Genomic DNA, 18,552 nt, shown 5'->3' on the forward strand with positions numbered 1-18,552 from the left:
AGACTTACAACAACTTCAACTAGCGCTACACATGGAAATTATCTATTAGAATTTTAAAACAATTATGAATTAAAAAATTAAATATTGCTAAAGATTAAAGACCTTGGCACCTTGCATAATTTATTTCTTCAAATCATAAAAAACACTTAGTTAAAATAAAACATATCATGCTAAAAAATTCATATAATAACACTTATTTGAGGAAAAATATAGAATAGGATTAAATATTAATATATAGAAAGTGTGATATCTAAATGACGATAGTATCTTATGCCTCTGAGGTCAGATCCAGTCGCTTAAGTGTGACTTACCTGGTTCATGTGATTTACAGACTATTGCGTGAGCTGGTGGATTTATCCAGTGCGCACCCAAAAGGTAGTTGCTGCGGATTCCTACACGCAAAAAAAAGAAAAGCAAAAAAATAATGATAGTATGTGTAAGTAAATTAAGAAAGATGATAATGTTATCAAATAAAAATATTTTATAGTAATAATAAATAAAAAATTTTGAAAATTTATTTAATGCAGTTCTTGACACGGGTTATAAACTATTTTAGAGGTAAATCTATGAATAAATAATAGAAAAAAAATAGCTATTATAAGAATAATAAAGTATAATAAATTTTATAATTTGAACAAAATGAAGAGAATAAACTATCGGCAATTTTTCTACAGATATATCAACATTGGTTGCATAATTAAGTAGTAATAATTTATACATGAAAAGACTAATGTGATACAAGCAAGGGACAAAGTCACCATCAAAATAATTTGAGATGAAAAGTAAAGGGGTCCACATTTTTATATGCAGTAGCCAGTAGTGTTCGAACAAAAGTATCTCATGATTAGATAAGTTCGATTTCATATTGGATTTAGAGGCGACAAAACTGTGATTGGTTTGAATTTGGTTCCCGTAAAATGGATTCAATTTGGATAAATGAATCAAAATTATTTCTAAATCACATATTAATAAATATGATTATAGTTTTAGTTTCAGTTATGGATAAACTAGTTTAATAAGTAAAAACAAATATTATATAATGAACAAAAATTAATACACTAAAATGACAATATAATAAATAGTAAATATAACAATAGCTTGTGAGGGTTTGTGAGTTGATTTAGTGGTTCAAACACTTGACTTCCATGAAAAAGATCTTGAGTGAAAATCCCGGGATGTGTGAGATATTCTCTATGACAGACTTCTAAAATTGACTTTTCTCGTGATACCGTCGTATTTTGACTTCTAATTATTTATAATATTTCACATATATTAATACAAGCGAATGTGATTTATATATATTTGTACTAAAATATCTTTTTTTTAAAAAAATTTGAAATTTCTTTGAGAATAGATAACTGGCATATTTAGTGGGTGTTTGGGAGCTAGTAATTCAGGACTTAAAAGCCTAGAAGTGGGCTTCCTCTTTTTTTATGGCCGTTTGGCAAACTCTCTGCCGCGCTTAATTCAAGAAGAAAAAGCTCAGAAAAAAGCTACAAAACATAGCTTCTTTTGCAGCTCAACTTCTTTCGATCAACTTTTTTTTTTTTAACACAAAACCATATCTCTTCCACATATAAACCGCTTCCTTCTTATTTACTGTTAAATACGAATATGCCTTTTAATATAGTAAATATATATTTGTTAATAAATAACTAAATATTAAATAATATTTTAATATTAAACTACAACCGATTTTTAATCCAATTAATCCTAAATCGGGATTTCAACCGATTAGGTCCGATTTCTTGATTTCTATAACACCGCTTGTGACAAAAAATAAAAATTATGAATATCTCCCATATTATGTAGGAGAAAACAAATTTCTTTCGAATTTAGATTATTCCCGTACAAATCATTTATTTATAAAAAAGATAATTTTCAGACTCATTTATAAGTTAAGTTATCCAAACACTTAAAAAACTTATAAGTCACGGTATCCAAACACTTGTAAGAGCTTATAAGTCCAAACCAACTTCTCAGTTATAATCCACTTCTTTACTTTAAGTAATAAGTCATTTCTTTTAAGTCCAGCCAAACGGCCATTCAAAAGATTTCTTGACAATTGTGATTGATGATGATGTGATGATGGTGTTAAAAATTAATTAATTTTGTACAGAGGAAGGATATCTGTTTTTTTGCATATGACGAATTATTTATTATAAAAATGTATATTAACTTTTTAGAAAATCAAGAAATAATAAATTAGTTTCAATAATAACAATACGTATATCGAATACTCGTTTATAGATATGTTTTAGTGAAAATTTAAGAAAAGCTACTTGTTGGTGGATTGGTTGGGTAGCACATGAGCTAAAGAGAAATTGCCCTATATATATATATCCTAATTTTATATATCTGATGCCCGAAATAACCAACATCGCTGCAGGGGTTCAATTTATCCACACGATCTCGCATCCAAGAAATGCGAGTATGATATTGTAAAATAAAACCCCGCTGCTCTACTTCCCATCTATTAACCCAACATATACACACTAACCCAACATTAACACACAAACCCAACATATACACACAATTCACGCCCAATTGAACAAAGTGCCTTCTTATATCCTCTCCGTTGCCAGTGCTTTTCGAAGATTTTTTACTGTCAATGAAGACTATATCAATTTAGATCAACTTCGACTATATGTAAGTTTTAATATCACTTTTGGGGCTTTTTATATTGAATTGGCTTGATTATATTGTGATATAGTGACATTTATAGGTTTTGTTGGTGAATTTTAATTGATATTTGTAATATTTTTTGTTATATGTGTGCGGGAAGAATTATTAAAATAGCAGCAATTACCAAATATGAAGATGTTGATGTGAAGCTTGATAGGCCAGTTGAAGAAATAATGATAGAGCAAGGGACTGAAGTTGTTGAAAAATAGAAAATGGCTAATTAGTTCAAGTGATGTCACGCTTTTGTAGTTTTTGGAAAAGAAATCTAGTAGTGTAAACTGACACTTATAGTATCGGGGGATTACATAATTAAAAGAAGACGCATAAGGCATATGCGTATGCGCGAATATGAGGCTTCTGAATTTGAGGTGAGAATTTGGGTAGGGTATATCACGCATCTTATGGATGCGTATGCGGAGAATGGGATACACGCATCTGCTGAATGCGTGTTTGTCTGGTTAATTTGGGCCCCTGCCGCGCCCCTGGTTAATTTGGGCAACAACTATAAAAAAACAGTTATTTTGGGCCTTCACCTTGAGCTAAATCCATAATCAGTGTTTGGTTGGTTAGTGTTTGTATTGAAATAGAACACGTTAGAGTTAAAAAAAAAATTATATGAAAGTTTTGTTAAAAACATATATTCAAAATTAGATATTTATAATTTTATTTTTAACATCGTTATAATTTTTTATTGATAATGTATTGTCATGAGTGTTCTTAGTATTTAAAACCATTTAACAATGTAACAGTAATAAACCTCCACATGTTGTAGACTTATAGTTTTAGAGGGAGAGTACCAAACAACATGTTGGCTTATTATAGTATATTATAGTATAGACTCATACATGAAACCCTCATATTATGACTTTTTTGAACCCAAGTGGCGAGGTGGATACGAGATGCTGATATGAGTATCATTATTAATGTTTTTTTCTTATTTTTTGAAAAATAATAATAACAAAAAAATATTTATATGTACAAATAAATGTTAATAATAATAATATTTATGATTTTTTATTTAATAAATAATTTAATTTAATCAGTAACATGATAATATTTTAAATTAAATAAATTAAATTCAACATTTATCCAAACACATTATATGAGAATTCATACTTTAACCCCATACCATCCCAACTCCATTCTTAATTCCAACCCTATACCTCCCTCGTACCACCCAAATCTGTTTTAATTAAAGCAAGTCCAATGGTGATGTTAAAATAGACCTAGCTATTTTTATAATTTGAAACCAAAAAGTGATTTTTGGTGCTAAAATAGAACTTATGGTCCAATGGTAAATGCAAAATAGAACCAAACATATCCAAATAAAGCTATATTCTCACTATATAATGTTAAAGTACATAATTATATTTGTCACTATTACTTTATTAATGTATTTTGTCACTTGCATGCTTATGTGGCAATTATAGCACTATCTATACTTGATTCTATATTTAGAACCAAGTATAGCATTTTGCTATTTTACATTCAAGTTTAGCATCCCATTGGAGTTGAGTTTTGTGCTGGGGTGCTATATTATAGCAATAGCACCTACTTTAGCACCTCCATTGGACTTGCTCTTACTATCCTGTACTGCTCCACGAACCAAACGACTCCTAAATCTTTAAAATCGGATATACACTCAATAGTAGTACACCTATTGATATTTAAGATCTGATTTTATAACATTTGTTTAGGTGTCGGCGAATCACGGCGACCAGCATATCGAAAAGAATGATCTTGGCAGCTTAACTGGAAATGAGAAAGAAATGGTCACCTCACTCGTATCACAACGTCCAATTAAGCAAGGCATATGATGAATTGATGATAATGTATTATGCAATGTGACAAACCAGAAAGTACAAAACTATTAAAGTGTGAGCAAGACCTTAACTACTGTTAACTAGTTAGCGACTTCTAACTGCAGTTAAACTAAAAGGTAAAGTACCTTTCACATGCATTTAACCAAATTTTATGTATATTTCGATGAATAATGATAAAATTTTTTTTTTTTTAAACAAAGGTGTTAATCTAATAATAAAAAGTCATACGACATCTATACCAATGATCGAGTCGAACAAACAGTAATTTGCAATTGACTGTTCTCATAAAGAGACGGTTAAATAATATTTTGAAGAAAATGTATATACAAATACAAGTACCCGCTTCATGCATTCTCGTTGAATTACTGGTACTCTCTTTATCATGTCATGACAGAGCTATTGTTTGAGCTATCGACCAAAACGGTGATTCCATACAAACTTTCATCACCAAATCAAGACCCCGCTTACAATTAAGAAGCGAAAAACAAAACTCTCACCAGGGAGAGAAAACAACCTTAGATCTGAAGCAGAACCACAGAAACAAGAGAAATCGGACTGAAAATCCACCCGCTTGAAACAGAGAAGAAAGACAACGAAATCTCCGATGATTTTAGATCTAAGAATTCTCCCGAGAATAGATCCGGAACAAAACCACAAAAACAAGAGAAATCAGACTGAAACTCTCCCGCTTGGAAGAGAGACGACGAAATCTCCGATGGTTTTAGATCTAAGTTTTTCGAGAAGATGTATTATTCAAAAACTAGGAAGAAAAACAAAGCAATCAAGTGATTCAGGGCTTTCCACCGGTGAAAACCGATGGAAGCCCCAGGAGGCTACAACAAGAGAGAGGCTAGAGAGAATTAGGGATAGGAGAGAGGCCAAAGAGAATTCCACTCTCGGCTTTGTCAGTTATGAAATACTTTCTTTTTTCTCTCGTTTGAGAGTCGACTCCCGTGTCAGGATTTCAGCCGTCACTTCTCCGCCTTCTTGATCTTTCATCTTTTCATCAATTAACCCGTTTGCTTTCTCATCCCCTCTATTATTTTACTAGTTTTTTTTTAAATAAAATCAAGATCTAATCTTGTTGAGTACCTTGCTATCAAATTTGTCAGTTTTTTCCATCTTTTTAGGATGTGAGTGTGTGCCCATCTTTTTGGGATGTGAGTGTGTACCCATCTTTTTGGAATGTTATAGTGTGCCCATCTTTTTGGGATGTTAGTGTTATATTTTGGTATGTCAGTGTTATATTTTGGTGTTCCTATGTGTCTTGATATGTGTTTCGATTATCATTCCGAAAAGGATTTATACTGTATTTTGGTAGATCTGTAAGACTCGCATCGATTTTGGAACGATGGTGGATACCGCAAGAGCTCACCTTTTACAACAAATAATTGTTCATGTTTTGGGGACGTTTGGTGCTCTAGGATCAGTTGATTTGACTGATAGTTCTAAACATTGGGCTATATATGATACTCATGTGAAGGTCAATTGCGATGCTACTAATTTCATAAGTGATGTAGGTTGGATTGCTCGAGATATCATTGTAATACTTTTTTAATCAAAGAATATGAATATTCTATGTGTTAAGCGATCTGAAAACAAAACGACTATTTGTTTAGTTCGTTCTTTGTTTCATAATCAGATTGTAGTTGACAGTTCGGGGGTTTATCTCGGCTGGATTTGCTTCGTCCTAATAAAATCATTTGTTTGTCAAAAAAATGATGAAATACCTAAGGGAGAAGTGAATTTCTTTTTTCTCATTATAATTTATATATAAAGAATCGGTCCCCTGGTTAAGCTAATCAATTGATGGTTTGAGACCCCAAAACCCCGACCATTTTAAGATTTAAATAAGTTTTTATGATTAAATAACTTAAAGAAATTTTGATGATAATAACTTCAAAGTAAATTGTTTAAAAAAATTCTTATTTTTGTAAATCTAATTATAGCACAATATAAATGGGTGCCTAAAAATATCTAAAAAATCATATAAATTCAGGTGTTAATGATTAGAAAAATGTGTCATTATAAATTCGACTTGAGACACAAAAATGTTTGAACTCGGATGATGTATGAATCAACTCTAATACAAACTAGTGAAATACAAATCAATACGATTAAGTAGAATACAAAGAGTTTTGAAATGCGCATAGACCTGCAAATGAGCCAAAGTCTAAATGGGGTCTAATAGAGTCACAGTGAAGCTAGTGAGACGTGGTAGGATTAAGTTTTGGCTTTAAATACTTTTTGTAGCCTGTGTAGTTTTTGTGTGGAGTCTTGGTAATACTCTAGCAGGCCAGAGATGATTGAGTGGGGACGAAAGTGAGTCCTATTTAAATGATGACATTAAGGGTTCGGGTCCGAGATGATTGAGTGGGGACGAAGATGAGTCCTATTTAGATGATGACATATAGGGTTCGGGTGATAAATGTATGGTGAGTAATGTTGTTTTTGGATGGTTTTTTGTACATTAGTTTTTTTTTTAGTGATCTGTATTTGAGCGATTGTATATATACATATAAATTGTGGTTAAATTTTATAATTTAAATATATAAAATACAAATTGTATACTGCGAAATCAACTGGCAGAATATTTATCGTGTTTTCGGATATTATTATTTTATAGTTTTCATAAATCTTGGTGGAAACTGCAGAGTACTGTACAAAAGACAATAAAGATATATTATTACAATGATAGATATAATAAAATGAAAATACATATAGATATGTACTATGTATGTATGTATAGCTTCATCTTGAGCTTTGCTTGTACTGCCTTCTCTCACTGCACCTGCAAATTCCCGACCCTTTCGCCGTTTTATACGACTCGTAAGTTCTTCTCTCTTCTCTCTCTCCTCTCTGCTTCCCTCCTCTCTCTCTCTCTCCCTCCATCTCTCTGCAACATATATACATATTCTTGGGAAATGAGACTGAAGATTATACTTCTTGGGAAGCTAGTAATTACATGTGGATTATACATATATGCTTGAAATCCAAGATTTTATGACTGCCCACATGCTCAAAATTTGATCTTTACAACTTATTTAAATGTTTTTGAGGTAGCTTTTAGAGCTTGAGCTACTTGTGTGTTGATCTTTGAGTTATGTTCTGTTTGTTTAGTGTTTAATTTGGTAAGGGCTATTATTAAATTGTGGGTTTATTTAAAGATTATTGTGTGGTTATCAGATTTCAACTTCTAATGATTGAATCTTGAAGAATATGATATGGTTAATTAATTATGTTAGATTGGGTTTTTCTCCAAGTATCTTTTGGATTAATTATTAAAGAATTGGTTTTGACTGATTTTATATTGTCTTTGGTACTGTTATGGAATTATATATGTGTTTGATTATGACATTAGTATAAGTAAGATTTAAATAATCAGAGTCTTGATACATACATGTACTTACTTATTCTATATTAAGATTAAAGAAACCCTTGATTTTAGCTGGATTTGTCTTGTATTAGTGAGAGTTTAAGTCACTCTTTGACGTCATGAGTTTCTTAATTTGTCAACTCATGGAATATTTTGTTTGCTGATTGTGTTTTGTTTTGGATTTCAGTACAGGTTAAGAGGTCCTTGATCTGTGAATTTGAAGTAAAGGGTATAAGTCTGGTGGGTGATAAAGAATAGCCCTTTGTGCTCGATTTGACTGATTTTGTTGTAGTTATAATTTGGACCTGAAGTTATGCCCCTCTCGGAGTTTTACGGAACATCAAAGGGGAAAGTTGAAGGTTCCCGTTCGACTGATCTCGCTTTTGTGTAAGTTAATCAATAACTTTCCTTTATATGTTAAAATGAGCTTTTATGTATAATTTTAGTTTATAGACTTCACTTTTTCTTATTAAGTAGTATTCATGGTTTTATTGATGGATTTGAATGCAGACCGAACACTGGGCTTGTTGAGTTAGTATGCGAAAATGGTCAAATTGTGATGCAAGATCAGTCCATTAATAGAAAGGCTCCCAAGATGCCTACGAACAATTTTCATTTTCAGACACCACGATTCCTTGATAAGGATGTAGAGATTGAAACTGGTTCCAAGGTGGGAAAATATGGAACAATTGATTCCATATATAGTGATATCACTACGTCTGCGCCATTGACTGAACCAGTTCTGACTCAAGATGATGACATGGCACAGTGGTTTAACTATCCTATCGAGGATCCTCTTCAACAAGACTACTGTTCTGATTTCCTGCCAGAGCTATCTGGTGTTACTGTAAATGAACCCTCAATGCGGAATAGTTTTGCCTCTACTGAGAAGAGAGATCGATATAATCAGGTAGTTAGAAATTCACATACTGTTTCAGTGCAAAATAATGAGATGGCTCCAGGGCAAGGAAGTGCATCAAAGCCACCTCCTTCAAAGTATGCCCCATCATATCATTGGTCAATGCCACAAGGGCAAGCATCAGTTTCATCTGTTGGATCAAGAGTTTCAGATATACAACATGAAGCTTCTGGTAATCTGGTTTCTTCACAAACTCCCACAGGTCATCTCCCTAACATGAAGATGCAAAAGCAAGAGTCTGGATTGCCTAGAAGTAACTCTAGCTTGTTGAACTTCTCTCATTTCTCAAGACCTGCTGCCATAGCCAGAGCTAATATTCAAAATGCTTCCAGTATCCCCCCTGTGGCTTCATCAGCTGCAGATAGGATGGTAGTGAATGATACACTGCCTCTTGGCAGTGGTAGAAATCCAGCAGAATCTACACAACTCGACCAAAATTGTTTATCAAGAAAAGAAATGAACTATCACACTCAACCTAATTTTGTGTCCACTAAGGTAGATTCAACAAGAGCGGAGCCTATACAAGTGGAGGAGTCACTTCCTCTTGGAAGATCTGATGCTGTTTGTAGAGAAGATGCCAATAATAATAATAAGGACAAGTCGTCTAATCCATATATTGGTGGAACTAGAGCCAAAGGAGTGCTAGAAAATGAAAAAGCTGGTGAGCCTGTAGGTGCTTCTTCATCTGTGTGCTCGGGCAATAGTGTAGAAAAAACTTCTAATGACAGGAGAACAAATGCGAAAAGGAAAAAATGTCGAGATGCTGAGGAGTCGGAAGGACAGAGTGAAGTAAGTTTTCACCAAATAAACTCCGCTCTCTACACACAAGCACATGTTAAAATACTGACACGAATACCTTTATCAGGATGTAGAAGAAGAATCTGCGGGTGTTAAAAAAGCAGCTCCTGTGCGAGGAGGTTCTGGGTCCAAAAGAAGCCGAGCAGCAGAAGTGCATAATTTATCTGAAAGGGTTAGATCCATTTCAATGACTATATAACACATATCTTATCATATTCTGGTTTCTTAGAGAGATAATCAATATCATGTTATGATGTTTGCAGAGGCGTAGAGACAGGATTAATGAAAAGATGCGAGCTCTACAAGAACTCATACCCAACTGCAACAAGGTAGAAAACTCTTATTCACGTATCATATGATTTTGAAATGTACAATGAGTCGCATTTGCACAATTGGTCATTTAGAAGTAAAATTAGCCAAGGAGCAAGATTGATGTCATTATTTTGTGCGCTTCATGATTTTTGGACCTTTATTCACCTTTTGGCTGTTAAAAATTCTTCCTGTTGTTGCAGTTTATATTCTGTTTGCTAGTGTAAATTATAAGCCAATGCTCTCCCTTTCTGATATTGCCTTGCTATGATGACAATTTATTTTCAAAACTATAAGGTGGACAAAGCTTCAATGCTTGATGAGGCAATTGAGTATTTGAAGACTCTTCAACTTCAAGTACAGGTAATGCTTGTCATTTACTTCTTAGTTGCGTTGAAACTTAAATGTTACATGCTGATAACTTCCAAAAATGCTTGTTACAGATTATGTCAATGGGAGCTGGGATGTATATGCCACCGATGATGCTACCAACTGGAATGCAACAATTTCATGCAGCTCATCTACCCCATTTCTCGCCCATGGGTGTTGGGATGGGTATGGGCATGGGAATGGGTTTTGGAATGAACATGCTAGACATGAACGGAGGACCTCGTGGATGCTCCATGATTCCGATGTCCACAATGCAAGGAGCACATTTCCCCTCCCCGCATATGTCTGCGGCTGCAAGTTTTCAAGGCGTGGCTGGAGGCAACCTTCCGGTGTTTGGTCAACCTAGTCAAGGGTTTCCCATGTCAGCAGCAGGAGCACAATTGGCACCTATGTCAGGACAGATTCCTATAAAATCAGCCAGCGGAATGATTGGCTTAAAAATGGGGGTCAATGTGGAAGTTTCAAAATCTGTTCCAGCTCCAACTATGGATTCCAAGAATTTGATGAAAACTGGCAACTTACAGGAGATGCAGAATGCTGATGCCAGGATTTCATTGAACACGCAATCTAGTCAGGTTTGTTGTTACTTGCGTAAACCACTCTTTCTAGTCAAATGGTCACATATATCCTTCTGAGAGATTATTAGTAAATCCTTATTTCGAACTTGTATTTACGAGTGTTTTTGGATGTCTGCTATTGGCCAACTACATTTCATAGTTTATTTATCTAATAAAAAGTGTTTGGTGTTGATATTTCTTCAGTCTTTCTATAAGCAATTGAGCATATTGATTACTCTGTATGGAAATGGTTCCCCCTTCAATTCATGCTACAAAGTTCTGTATTCCCATGATACTATTAATTACCGTTTATGGAAGTGCCTCCACCTTAATTCAGTCTTTAAAGTTTTGTAGTTCTCTCCAGATAATATTGCTGTGGTGATTGTAGGATAGTGTAAATAGTTATTTGTGAGCCTTTTTTGTGAAAATTGCTGCATCAAGGAACATTGTATGGTGCTCGGTTGATTGCATACTTATATACTATATAGCCCAGTTTTGTGGGAACTGAACTAAACTTGAGTTTTCCATTCTAACTTTCAAGTTGAACCCGGGAATCACTCTTATATGGTTTGGGCTGCTATGTTTTGTTTTCAACATAATAGCTTTAGGCATCAATAGTATATTTTATGAAAGAAAAACTGGGTCCTTTTAATCTTTTTCCAAAGGCAAGTTTTCTTAATAAGAAAATTATGCTCTTAGAATAATTACTGTCCGGTCTGGGTTGGAACTTGAAGAAATTAAGTTTTTAATGATATTTTGATACTTCAGTTAATTAAAAGTTGTTTTCTTTTCTTATATCAGTTTCATACACCAAATGAAGAGTTTGACCAGTCTGCTTTGGTGCGAAAAACTGATCAAGGGCCAGATGGTGGCAGGACAGATGTTGGTGGAAGTACAGATGATAACTCTACCAGGAAAAATGACACACTACCTAGTAGAGATGCTAGTGAGTCGACATTATGCACATTGATTAATATGTCTTATTTTCACGTTCACTATTCAAAGCACTTGAACTTTAAATGATAATATATTTTCTGTTTGCATAAACAGTGAACTTGCATCTCTATCTGCAGGTAGTGATTGACAGCAACAATTGAACAACTTTTGCGGCCTCTTAAAGTTGAATGTTTTGTATCCTGAGTTTGGTACAGTGCAATTCGGATATCAGAAGCACACGATATAAGGATTGTGGATGAGGTAAAGGTCATAAACCCATCTTGATTCTTAGCGAGGAGTATGCAGCAAGAAGTTGCGCAAGTTTTGATATTCAAAAGGAATTGCAAATTTTATCCCCCACGTATATATTATAATGTTGTTTGTGGCACAGTTAATTTTCCCAGGGATGTAATCATAAGTATGTTTCCAGCATGTGTATCTTGGCAATTCTTAATAAACAGAAGCATATAATCATGTTCTAATACATTATCTGCAAAGTCAATTTCTTCCCAGCCATGTTATGATGTTTGTTCTAAATCAAAGAATCAATTCTCTGACTTTGTATCTCTTACACAATCAAACAGACAAACACAAGTGCACATGGCCCTACAGACATGACCAGCTATGCCCCTTGCATGCACTGAACATAATTCTTATATAAATTCTTATCTAGATAAAAACCAGGTGACAGGATATGGGCCTGGTATCTACATTATTATTATCTTTTTTTTTATATATAAATTTGTTCATTTCTTAAAATGAAGTTAGTGAAAGCTTCATCAAAACATCACTGCTTTAAGATTCTTTTGGTCTCAACTATATGCAAGATTGATATATCTTACACCCCACAAACCCTACTTTACATGGTTGTGTACAGCCATGTTCTGGTGCCTCGAGCTCTTCCTTTTGTTAGGCCTGTTCTGTCCTCTTGCAATTTCAATGAATCTTCCTAGATGAAGATCTTTCCAAAACTCTAATCATATGATTTCATTATGGGCAGCATAACAGTAATATAACAACTATAATTAACTTTATACATTAACCTTCAAGCTTTATACCAAATCACTATGATGCCAACAGGCAACAATACATACACAAAATAATACAACTCAAACTAATAGGCTGGACAATATACAAGTCTTCCTATTTGACAAGCTACTAATGTTATCAACATTATGCTATGTATACTTTCTATCAACACTCAGGACACCCATATCAAAACCAATAATGAAAAACAAACTGCAAACTTATCAGCACACAAAAAATAATCATGCCATAATGGTGTACTCCTTAAATATCTCAAACTCTGATCTCACCTTTAGGTTCAGAAGGAGGCGTTTTCGTGTTGCTAGACTTTCCGGTGATGGCCTTCTTTGCCTTAACAAGGGTGTTTTTCACCTTTGATAAGATGGTATTTGATTGCTTTTGGGTGGATTTTATTGTAACCACTTCCTTGGGAAGATCTTGCGATGTTAATTTATCATCAAGTTCTTTTGTATCATCTGTTGGAACAGTGTCATCTTCTTTCACTTTCACCTCAGGCTTCTCTTGTTTAGTCTCATCAGGTTGCTCTGATGTTTTATCTGCCACTGTTCCATTACGATAGGTTTCAACTGGAGAAACAAGCTCGCTCTTCTTGTCTTCTTTCTCATTTTCAACAACCAATTTTGCATCTTTAGAAGTAATTACTGCTTCCAAAATGTTTTCAGCAGCTGCAGGGGTTGAGATGGATTTAACAACTTCCTCGGTTTCTTTTGTCTCAGGCTGAGCTGAGTCAGTATTCACATCTTTGGCTTCAGTTTCTTTTTCAACCTTCATTGATGTAACAGCTTTCTCTTTTGGTAACTCTTCAACTAGATCAGCTTCGCCACCTAAAATTGTCTCTTCTGCATCAGCTTGACCCTCCTTGGTTGGCAATGTAGCTTCAACTGAACTTGTGGTTTCGAGAGGAGTTTTTCCATTGAATTCTTCTTCCTTTGAAAACTTGACGTCCTCAACTTTATCAGCTGAACCATGGACACATTCCTTAGTTTCAACTGCTACATATTCCTGTGGTTTCTCTAGCACATCAGTTAATGATTCTACAGCATCGTCCTTAATAGAAAGCGGTTCCAGAATTCCTACATCTTTTGCCAAAGCTGGTTCTGATTCTTTTACAGGAAAATCTACTGCTTCCTCCTTTTTGTCAACAGGCTCTAGTGATGATTCTGGAATGCCTTCTGCTTTTGGCTTCTCGATTAGCTTTTCCTCAACCGACTCCGCCTTTTGCTCCTGTACTGGCAACTCAGAAGCCTCTGTCACAAAATAGCTTTCAACTTTCTTTGCTTCTGGCTCCGTGACATCCGGCATATCATCAACGTTTTTCACTTCTTCAAATACGGGAGTCTGCTTCATTTCTTCAACTACAGCAGGCTCAGTGACGTTCTTTACTTCTTCAGCTAGGGTAGGCACAGTGATGCATTCCTCTTCTATGACTGAAGGACTCTCAGTTGTCTTATTTACTTCTTCAACAATAGGATTATCAGTATTGTTTTCTTCGACTCCAGGAATCTCAACTATCTTCTCTTCTACTGCAGAGGGCTCAGTTACGGTCTTCCCATCTAGTAGAGGGTCTTTTGTAGTGATCTTTTCTTCTTCAAAAACAGGATTCTCAGTTGCGACTTCCTCTTCCGCTACAAGTTGCTCCATTGTGTCCTTCATTTCTTCAACTGCAGGAGTTTGAAGAAGTTTTACTTCCACGGGAGGTTCAATCACGATATTCTCTTCTGGTACAGGAGGTTCAGCAGCATTCTTTTCTTCTTTAACAACATGAGAATCACTTGCACTTTTCTCCTCCACAAGGGGCTCATCGTTGATCTTTACTTCTTCAACTACAGGAGGTTGAAGAAGCTTTACTTCTGCTGGAGGTTCAATGACAATATTCTCTTCTACTACAGAAGGTTCAGCAGCAAGCTCTCGTTCTTCAACAACAGGAGTATCATTTGCGATTTTCTCTTCGACAATGGGCTCATCTGCGATCTTCTCTTCTTTAACTACAGGAGTTTGAAGAAGCTTTACTTCCGCTGGATGTTCAATCACCACATTTTCTTCTACTACAGGAGGTTCAGCAGCAATCTCTGGTTCTTCAACAACATGAGCATCATTTGCAATTTTCTCTTTGACAATGTGCTCATCTGCGATCTTTACTTCAACTGCAGGAGTTTGAAGAAGTTTTACTTCTGCTGGAGGTTGAATCACAATGTTCTCTTCTACTCCAGGAGGTTCAGCGGCAATCTCTGGTTCTTCAACAACATGAGTATCACTTGCAATTTTTTCTTCGACAAGGGGCTCATCCGCGATCTTCACATCTTCAACTACAGGAGTTTGAAGAAGCTTTACTTCCGCAGGAGGTTCAGTCACGATATTATTTTCTACTACAATAGATTCAGAAGCAATCTTTGGTTCTTCAACAACACTAGTATCACTTGTGATTTTCTCTTCCACAAGGGGCTCATCTGCGATCTTCACTTCTTCAGGTACAGGAGTTTGAAGAAGCTGTACTCCTGATGGAGGTTCAATCATGATATTTTCTTCTACTGTAGGAGGTTCAGCAGCAATCTCTGGTTCTTCAACATGAGTATCAGTTGCATTTTTCTCTTCCACAAGGGGCTCATCTGCAATCTTAACTTCTTCAATAACAGGCGTTTGAAGAAGCTTTACTTCTTCTGGAGATTCAGTCATGAGATTCACTTCTACTACAGGAGGTTCAGCAGCAATCTCTGGTCCTTCAACGTGAGTATCACTTGCAGTTTTCTCTTCCACAAGGGGCTCATCTGCAATCTTAACTTCTTCAATAACTGGCGTTTCAACAAGCTTTACTTCTTGTGGAGATTCAGTCATGAGATTCTCTTCTACTACAGGAGGTTCAGCAGCAATCTGTGCTTCTTCAACATTATGAGTATCACTAGTTATTTTCTCTTCCACAAGGGGCTCATCTGCGATCTTCACTTCTTCAGCTACAGGAGTCTGAGGCTGCTTTCCTTCCACAGGAGGTTCAATCACAATATTCGCTTCCACTACAGGTTTAGCAGCAATATCTGCTTCTTTAGCAACAGGAGTATCACTTAAGAGTTTCTCTTCCACAAGGGGTTCATCTGCAATCTTCACTTCGTCAACTACAGGAGGCTCAACATTCTTGTCTTCAACCGTTTCTGGTTCAGCAGAAGGAACTACCTCAGCTGCTGAAAGCTGGACTTCCTCAATAGCTTGCTGTACATCAGTTCCAGGGGGTTTAACCTCAACCTTTTCTTCTGATTCAGCCGAAACAACTGGTAGACTAGACAAGACCTCATATTTTGGCGTTTCCTCAGATGTTGGCACTACTGCTGCTATCGGCTTTTCTTCATTAACTGTATTTTTTTCTTCTACAACCACAGCATGCTCAGTTTTCCTGTTCTCGTCGACTCTGTCTTCAGCTTCAGGTACTACTGGAGTAACCACTATCTCTGTTTTCGGAATATCTTTCTCAACTGTTTCCCCCAACGCCTCAACTGTCGGAGTTTCAATTGGCTGAGCCTCGATCTTATCTTCAGATTCAGGCAAAGGCATTGCAGCAGCAGGAGACAAGTTCTCGGGTTTTGGCTTCTCTACTTCCTCACTTGTATTTGCCTCTTCATGCACTTCCTCCTTTACTTGCTGCAATAATGTAACAAATAATCATATAAATTGGAAGAATTGAAAGACTACATTATTATATATCTCAAGCAGCCCCAGCCAGCTATTTACAAAAAAAGATAAAGCTAGAGAAAAGTAGAAGAAATATATCAAGAAATGGAAAGTGAAAGTGAGAGTTTGAAAAAATTAAAGTTGACAGAACAGCATCTTCTGACCATAACATGCTGTGATGTTCTCATCTTTATTCCTAACATCATGTGGCTAACTTGCTAAACCCCCCTGTCATATTATCTATCTTAAAAAGCATTCGAAGAAAAACACGAGCTTCATATGTATCTTAAAGATTTCAAATAATGACTTCAAGTAAGAAACCTCGAAAGCCACTAAAATCTTATAAACACCTGTAGACGAGTTACTGCAAGTGACCTGCATATACCTTCGCCATTTTATAAATGGCCCCATCTAATACAGATGGTTTTACAAGTAATCGCAGGAAAACAAGCATCACAGATATCAAACCAAAGTTAAATTTCCGTGTTTTAACTTCCCTAGTCCTACTTCTTTCGAAGATGTATGCAATATAACACAAATCAATTTCCTCATCTGATTCATCAAGACATGGATTGCAGTATAATATCCCCTGTACTAAATTAATCACAGTTAAGTTTCAGGTCTGAAAATACGGAAACTCATACTAACATTAGCATAATGTTTCATTAGACGATACGAACTGCTCCATTATTCTCTGCAATTTCCTGTCTTGTTCACATAAAGCTCCTCTGTTTGTCTGCTGTGATATTCACATCCCTAGCCGAGAATTCTAGTAGTTAAAAACAGAATCATTCTACACCTATTCTTCGAATTAATGTATATGATGCCTTGTGCTTTTTTATTGCATCTACTTTACAGAGCAGCATCTTAAACCCCAGACTGAACTTCTCACTAACCATCAAACCAAAACTCAACCTTTAATTTTGTAGCTAAATTCAAAGCCTTATCCTTTTCTATTTCTTCTGATTTTTATCATCTAAACGAAGCAAAATAAACATACCAAAGTAAGTTGGACGAGTAGAACTCCTTAGATAAACATTTATAAGTTAGAATCATTTATCTGTACCGTTTGTCTAAAAAGCCAATAAGTCCTGAAAAGAGAATGTTAGCTTTTGTTTCACGGCTTCTACCTCGTTCCCAGACACTTTAATCACTTATAAGTCTTAACTTGCTTCTAACTTCTGCTGCACTTTTTTACTTTAAGCAATAAGCACTTATTTTAAACTCATCCAAACGGTCATGAATAATTAAAAGATAGTTAGTACATGCATGATGGTAAGTTAGCAAGGATCAAAACAAAAGGATCATAGAAAACAAAGAAGCTTAAAGTAAAAGTATACCTCAGGTACAACAGGATGATCTGCTAGAGCAGCTTCACTAGCCATAGATGAAAAGCTTAAAATAAAAAATAAAGTGTCAAGTTTTAAAGAGTGATGAGTGTATAAATGATAAAGATGAAGAAGAGGGTATGGTTAGCAACAACCAAGAAAAGCTTAGAATTTGACAGAAATGATAGCAAGAGAAGAGTGTGATATATGATGACACTTTTTCATCACAGAGATTGTCATCTGTCAAAAGATGATAATAAGTGGGGTTCTGCCACTAACTAGTACTCCCTCCGTCCCATTTAATTGTATACGTTTCTTTTCAACTGCTCGACATGCATTTCAATGCTCTTATAAAACATAGTTCTGTAATTTATTTTTGAGATTTTTTTTTTCTGAATAAAAATATAACATCCAAACTTTAATTCAGAAAAAAAAAATTTTAAAAATAAATTACACAACTACACTTTACAAGAGCATTAAAGTCCGTGCCGCGTCCCCGTCCCCCAATGTATACTACTCAGGGGGACGGAGGGAGTACAGAAATGTCATTTTATAATTTAAGTTTGTTTTATTAAGTGTTCAACGCACTTAAAAGGGCGGTTTATGCTTTAATTTTGTGAGGGGAAAGTTTGAGCTGAACGTTTCAATAACAAGCATAACAAGTTTCAAGTTTGAACTCTCTGGAGTTTGATTTTCTAAAAAAAATATTTAATTTATTCATTTCGAG

At 35.1% G+C, this 18,552-nt stretch overlaps 2 protein-coding genes across 4 annotated transcripts; one reads left to right on the plus strand and one right to left on the minus strand.

Moving 5' to 3' along the window:
* The first annotated feature begins 7,180 nt into the window (after positions 1–7,180).
* On the plus strand, positions 7,181–12,305 carry LOC108202420 (transcription factor PIF3). Of its 3 annotated transcripts, none has more exons than XM_064084112.1 (9): positions 7,181–7,337; positions 8,072–8,271; positions 8,395–9,592; positions 9,669–9,773; positions 9,865–9,930; positions 10,208–10,273; positions 10,354–10,875; positions 11,659–11,803; positions 11,908–12,305. In XM_064084112.1, exons 2-9 carry the CDS (start codon positions 8,198–8,200, stop codon positions 11,952–11,954), a joined length of 2,223 nt encoding a protein of 740 aa, XP_063940182.1. In that variant the 5' UTR covers positions 7,181–7,337; positions 8,072–8,197; the 3' UTR covers positions 11,955–12,305. The 3 variants fall into 3 exon arrangements, with proteins under 3 accessions (XP_063940182.1, XP_017226281.1, XP_063940183.1); XM_017370792.2 differs by having other exon boundaries at positions 11,931–12,305; XM_064084113.1 differs by lacking the exon at positions 7,181–7,337 and adding an exon at positions 7,379–7,567.
* A 501-nt stretch (positions 12,306–12,806) lies between these two features.
* On the minus strand, positions 12,807–18,065 carry LOC108202419 (uncharacterized). The gene is made up of 2 exons (XM_017370791.2): positions 17,838–18,065; positions 12,807–16,467 (listed from the first exon to the last, which is right to left on the minus strand). The coding sequence occupies exons 1-2, from the start codon at positions 17,880–17,882 to the stop codon at positions 13,093–13,095; spliced, it is 3,420 nt and encodes a 1,139-aa protein (XP_017226280.1). The 5' UTR covers positions 17,883–18,065; the 3' UTR covers positions 12,807–13,092.
* Between the last annotated feature and the right edge of the window lie 487 nt (positions 18,066–18,552).

Source organism: Daucus carota, chromosome 9, assembly GCF_001625215.2.
Source record: "Daucus carota subsp. sativus chromosome 9, DH1 v3.0, whole genome shotgun sequence".
Lineage (NCBI taxonomy): Eukaryota > Viridiplantae > Streptophyta > Magnoliopsida > Apiales > Apiaceae > Daucus > Daucus carota.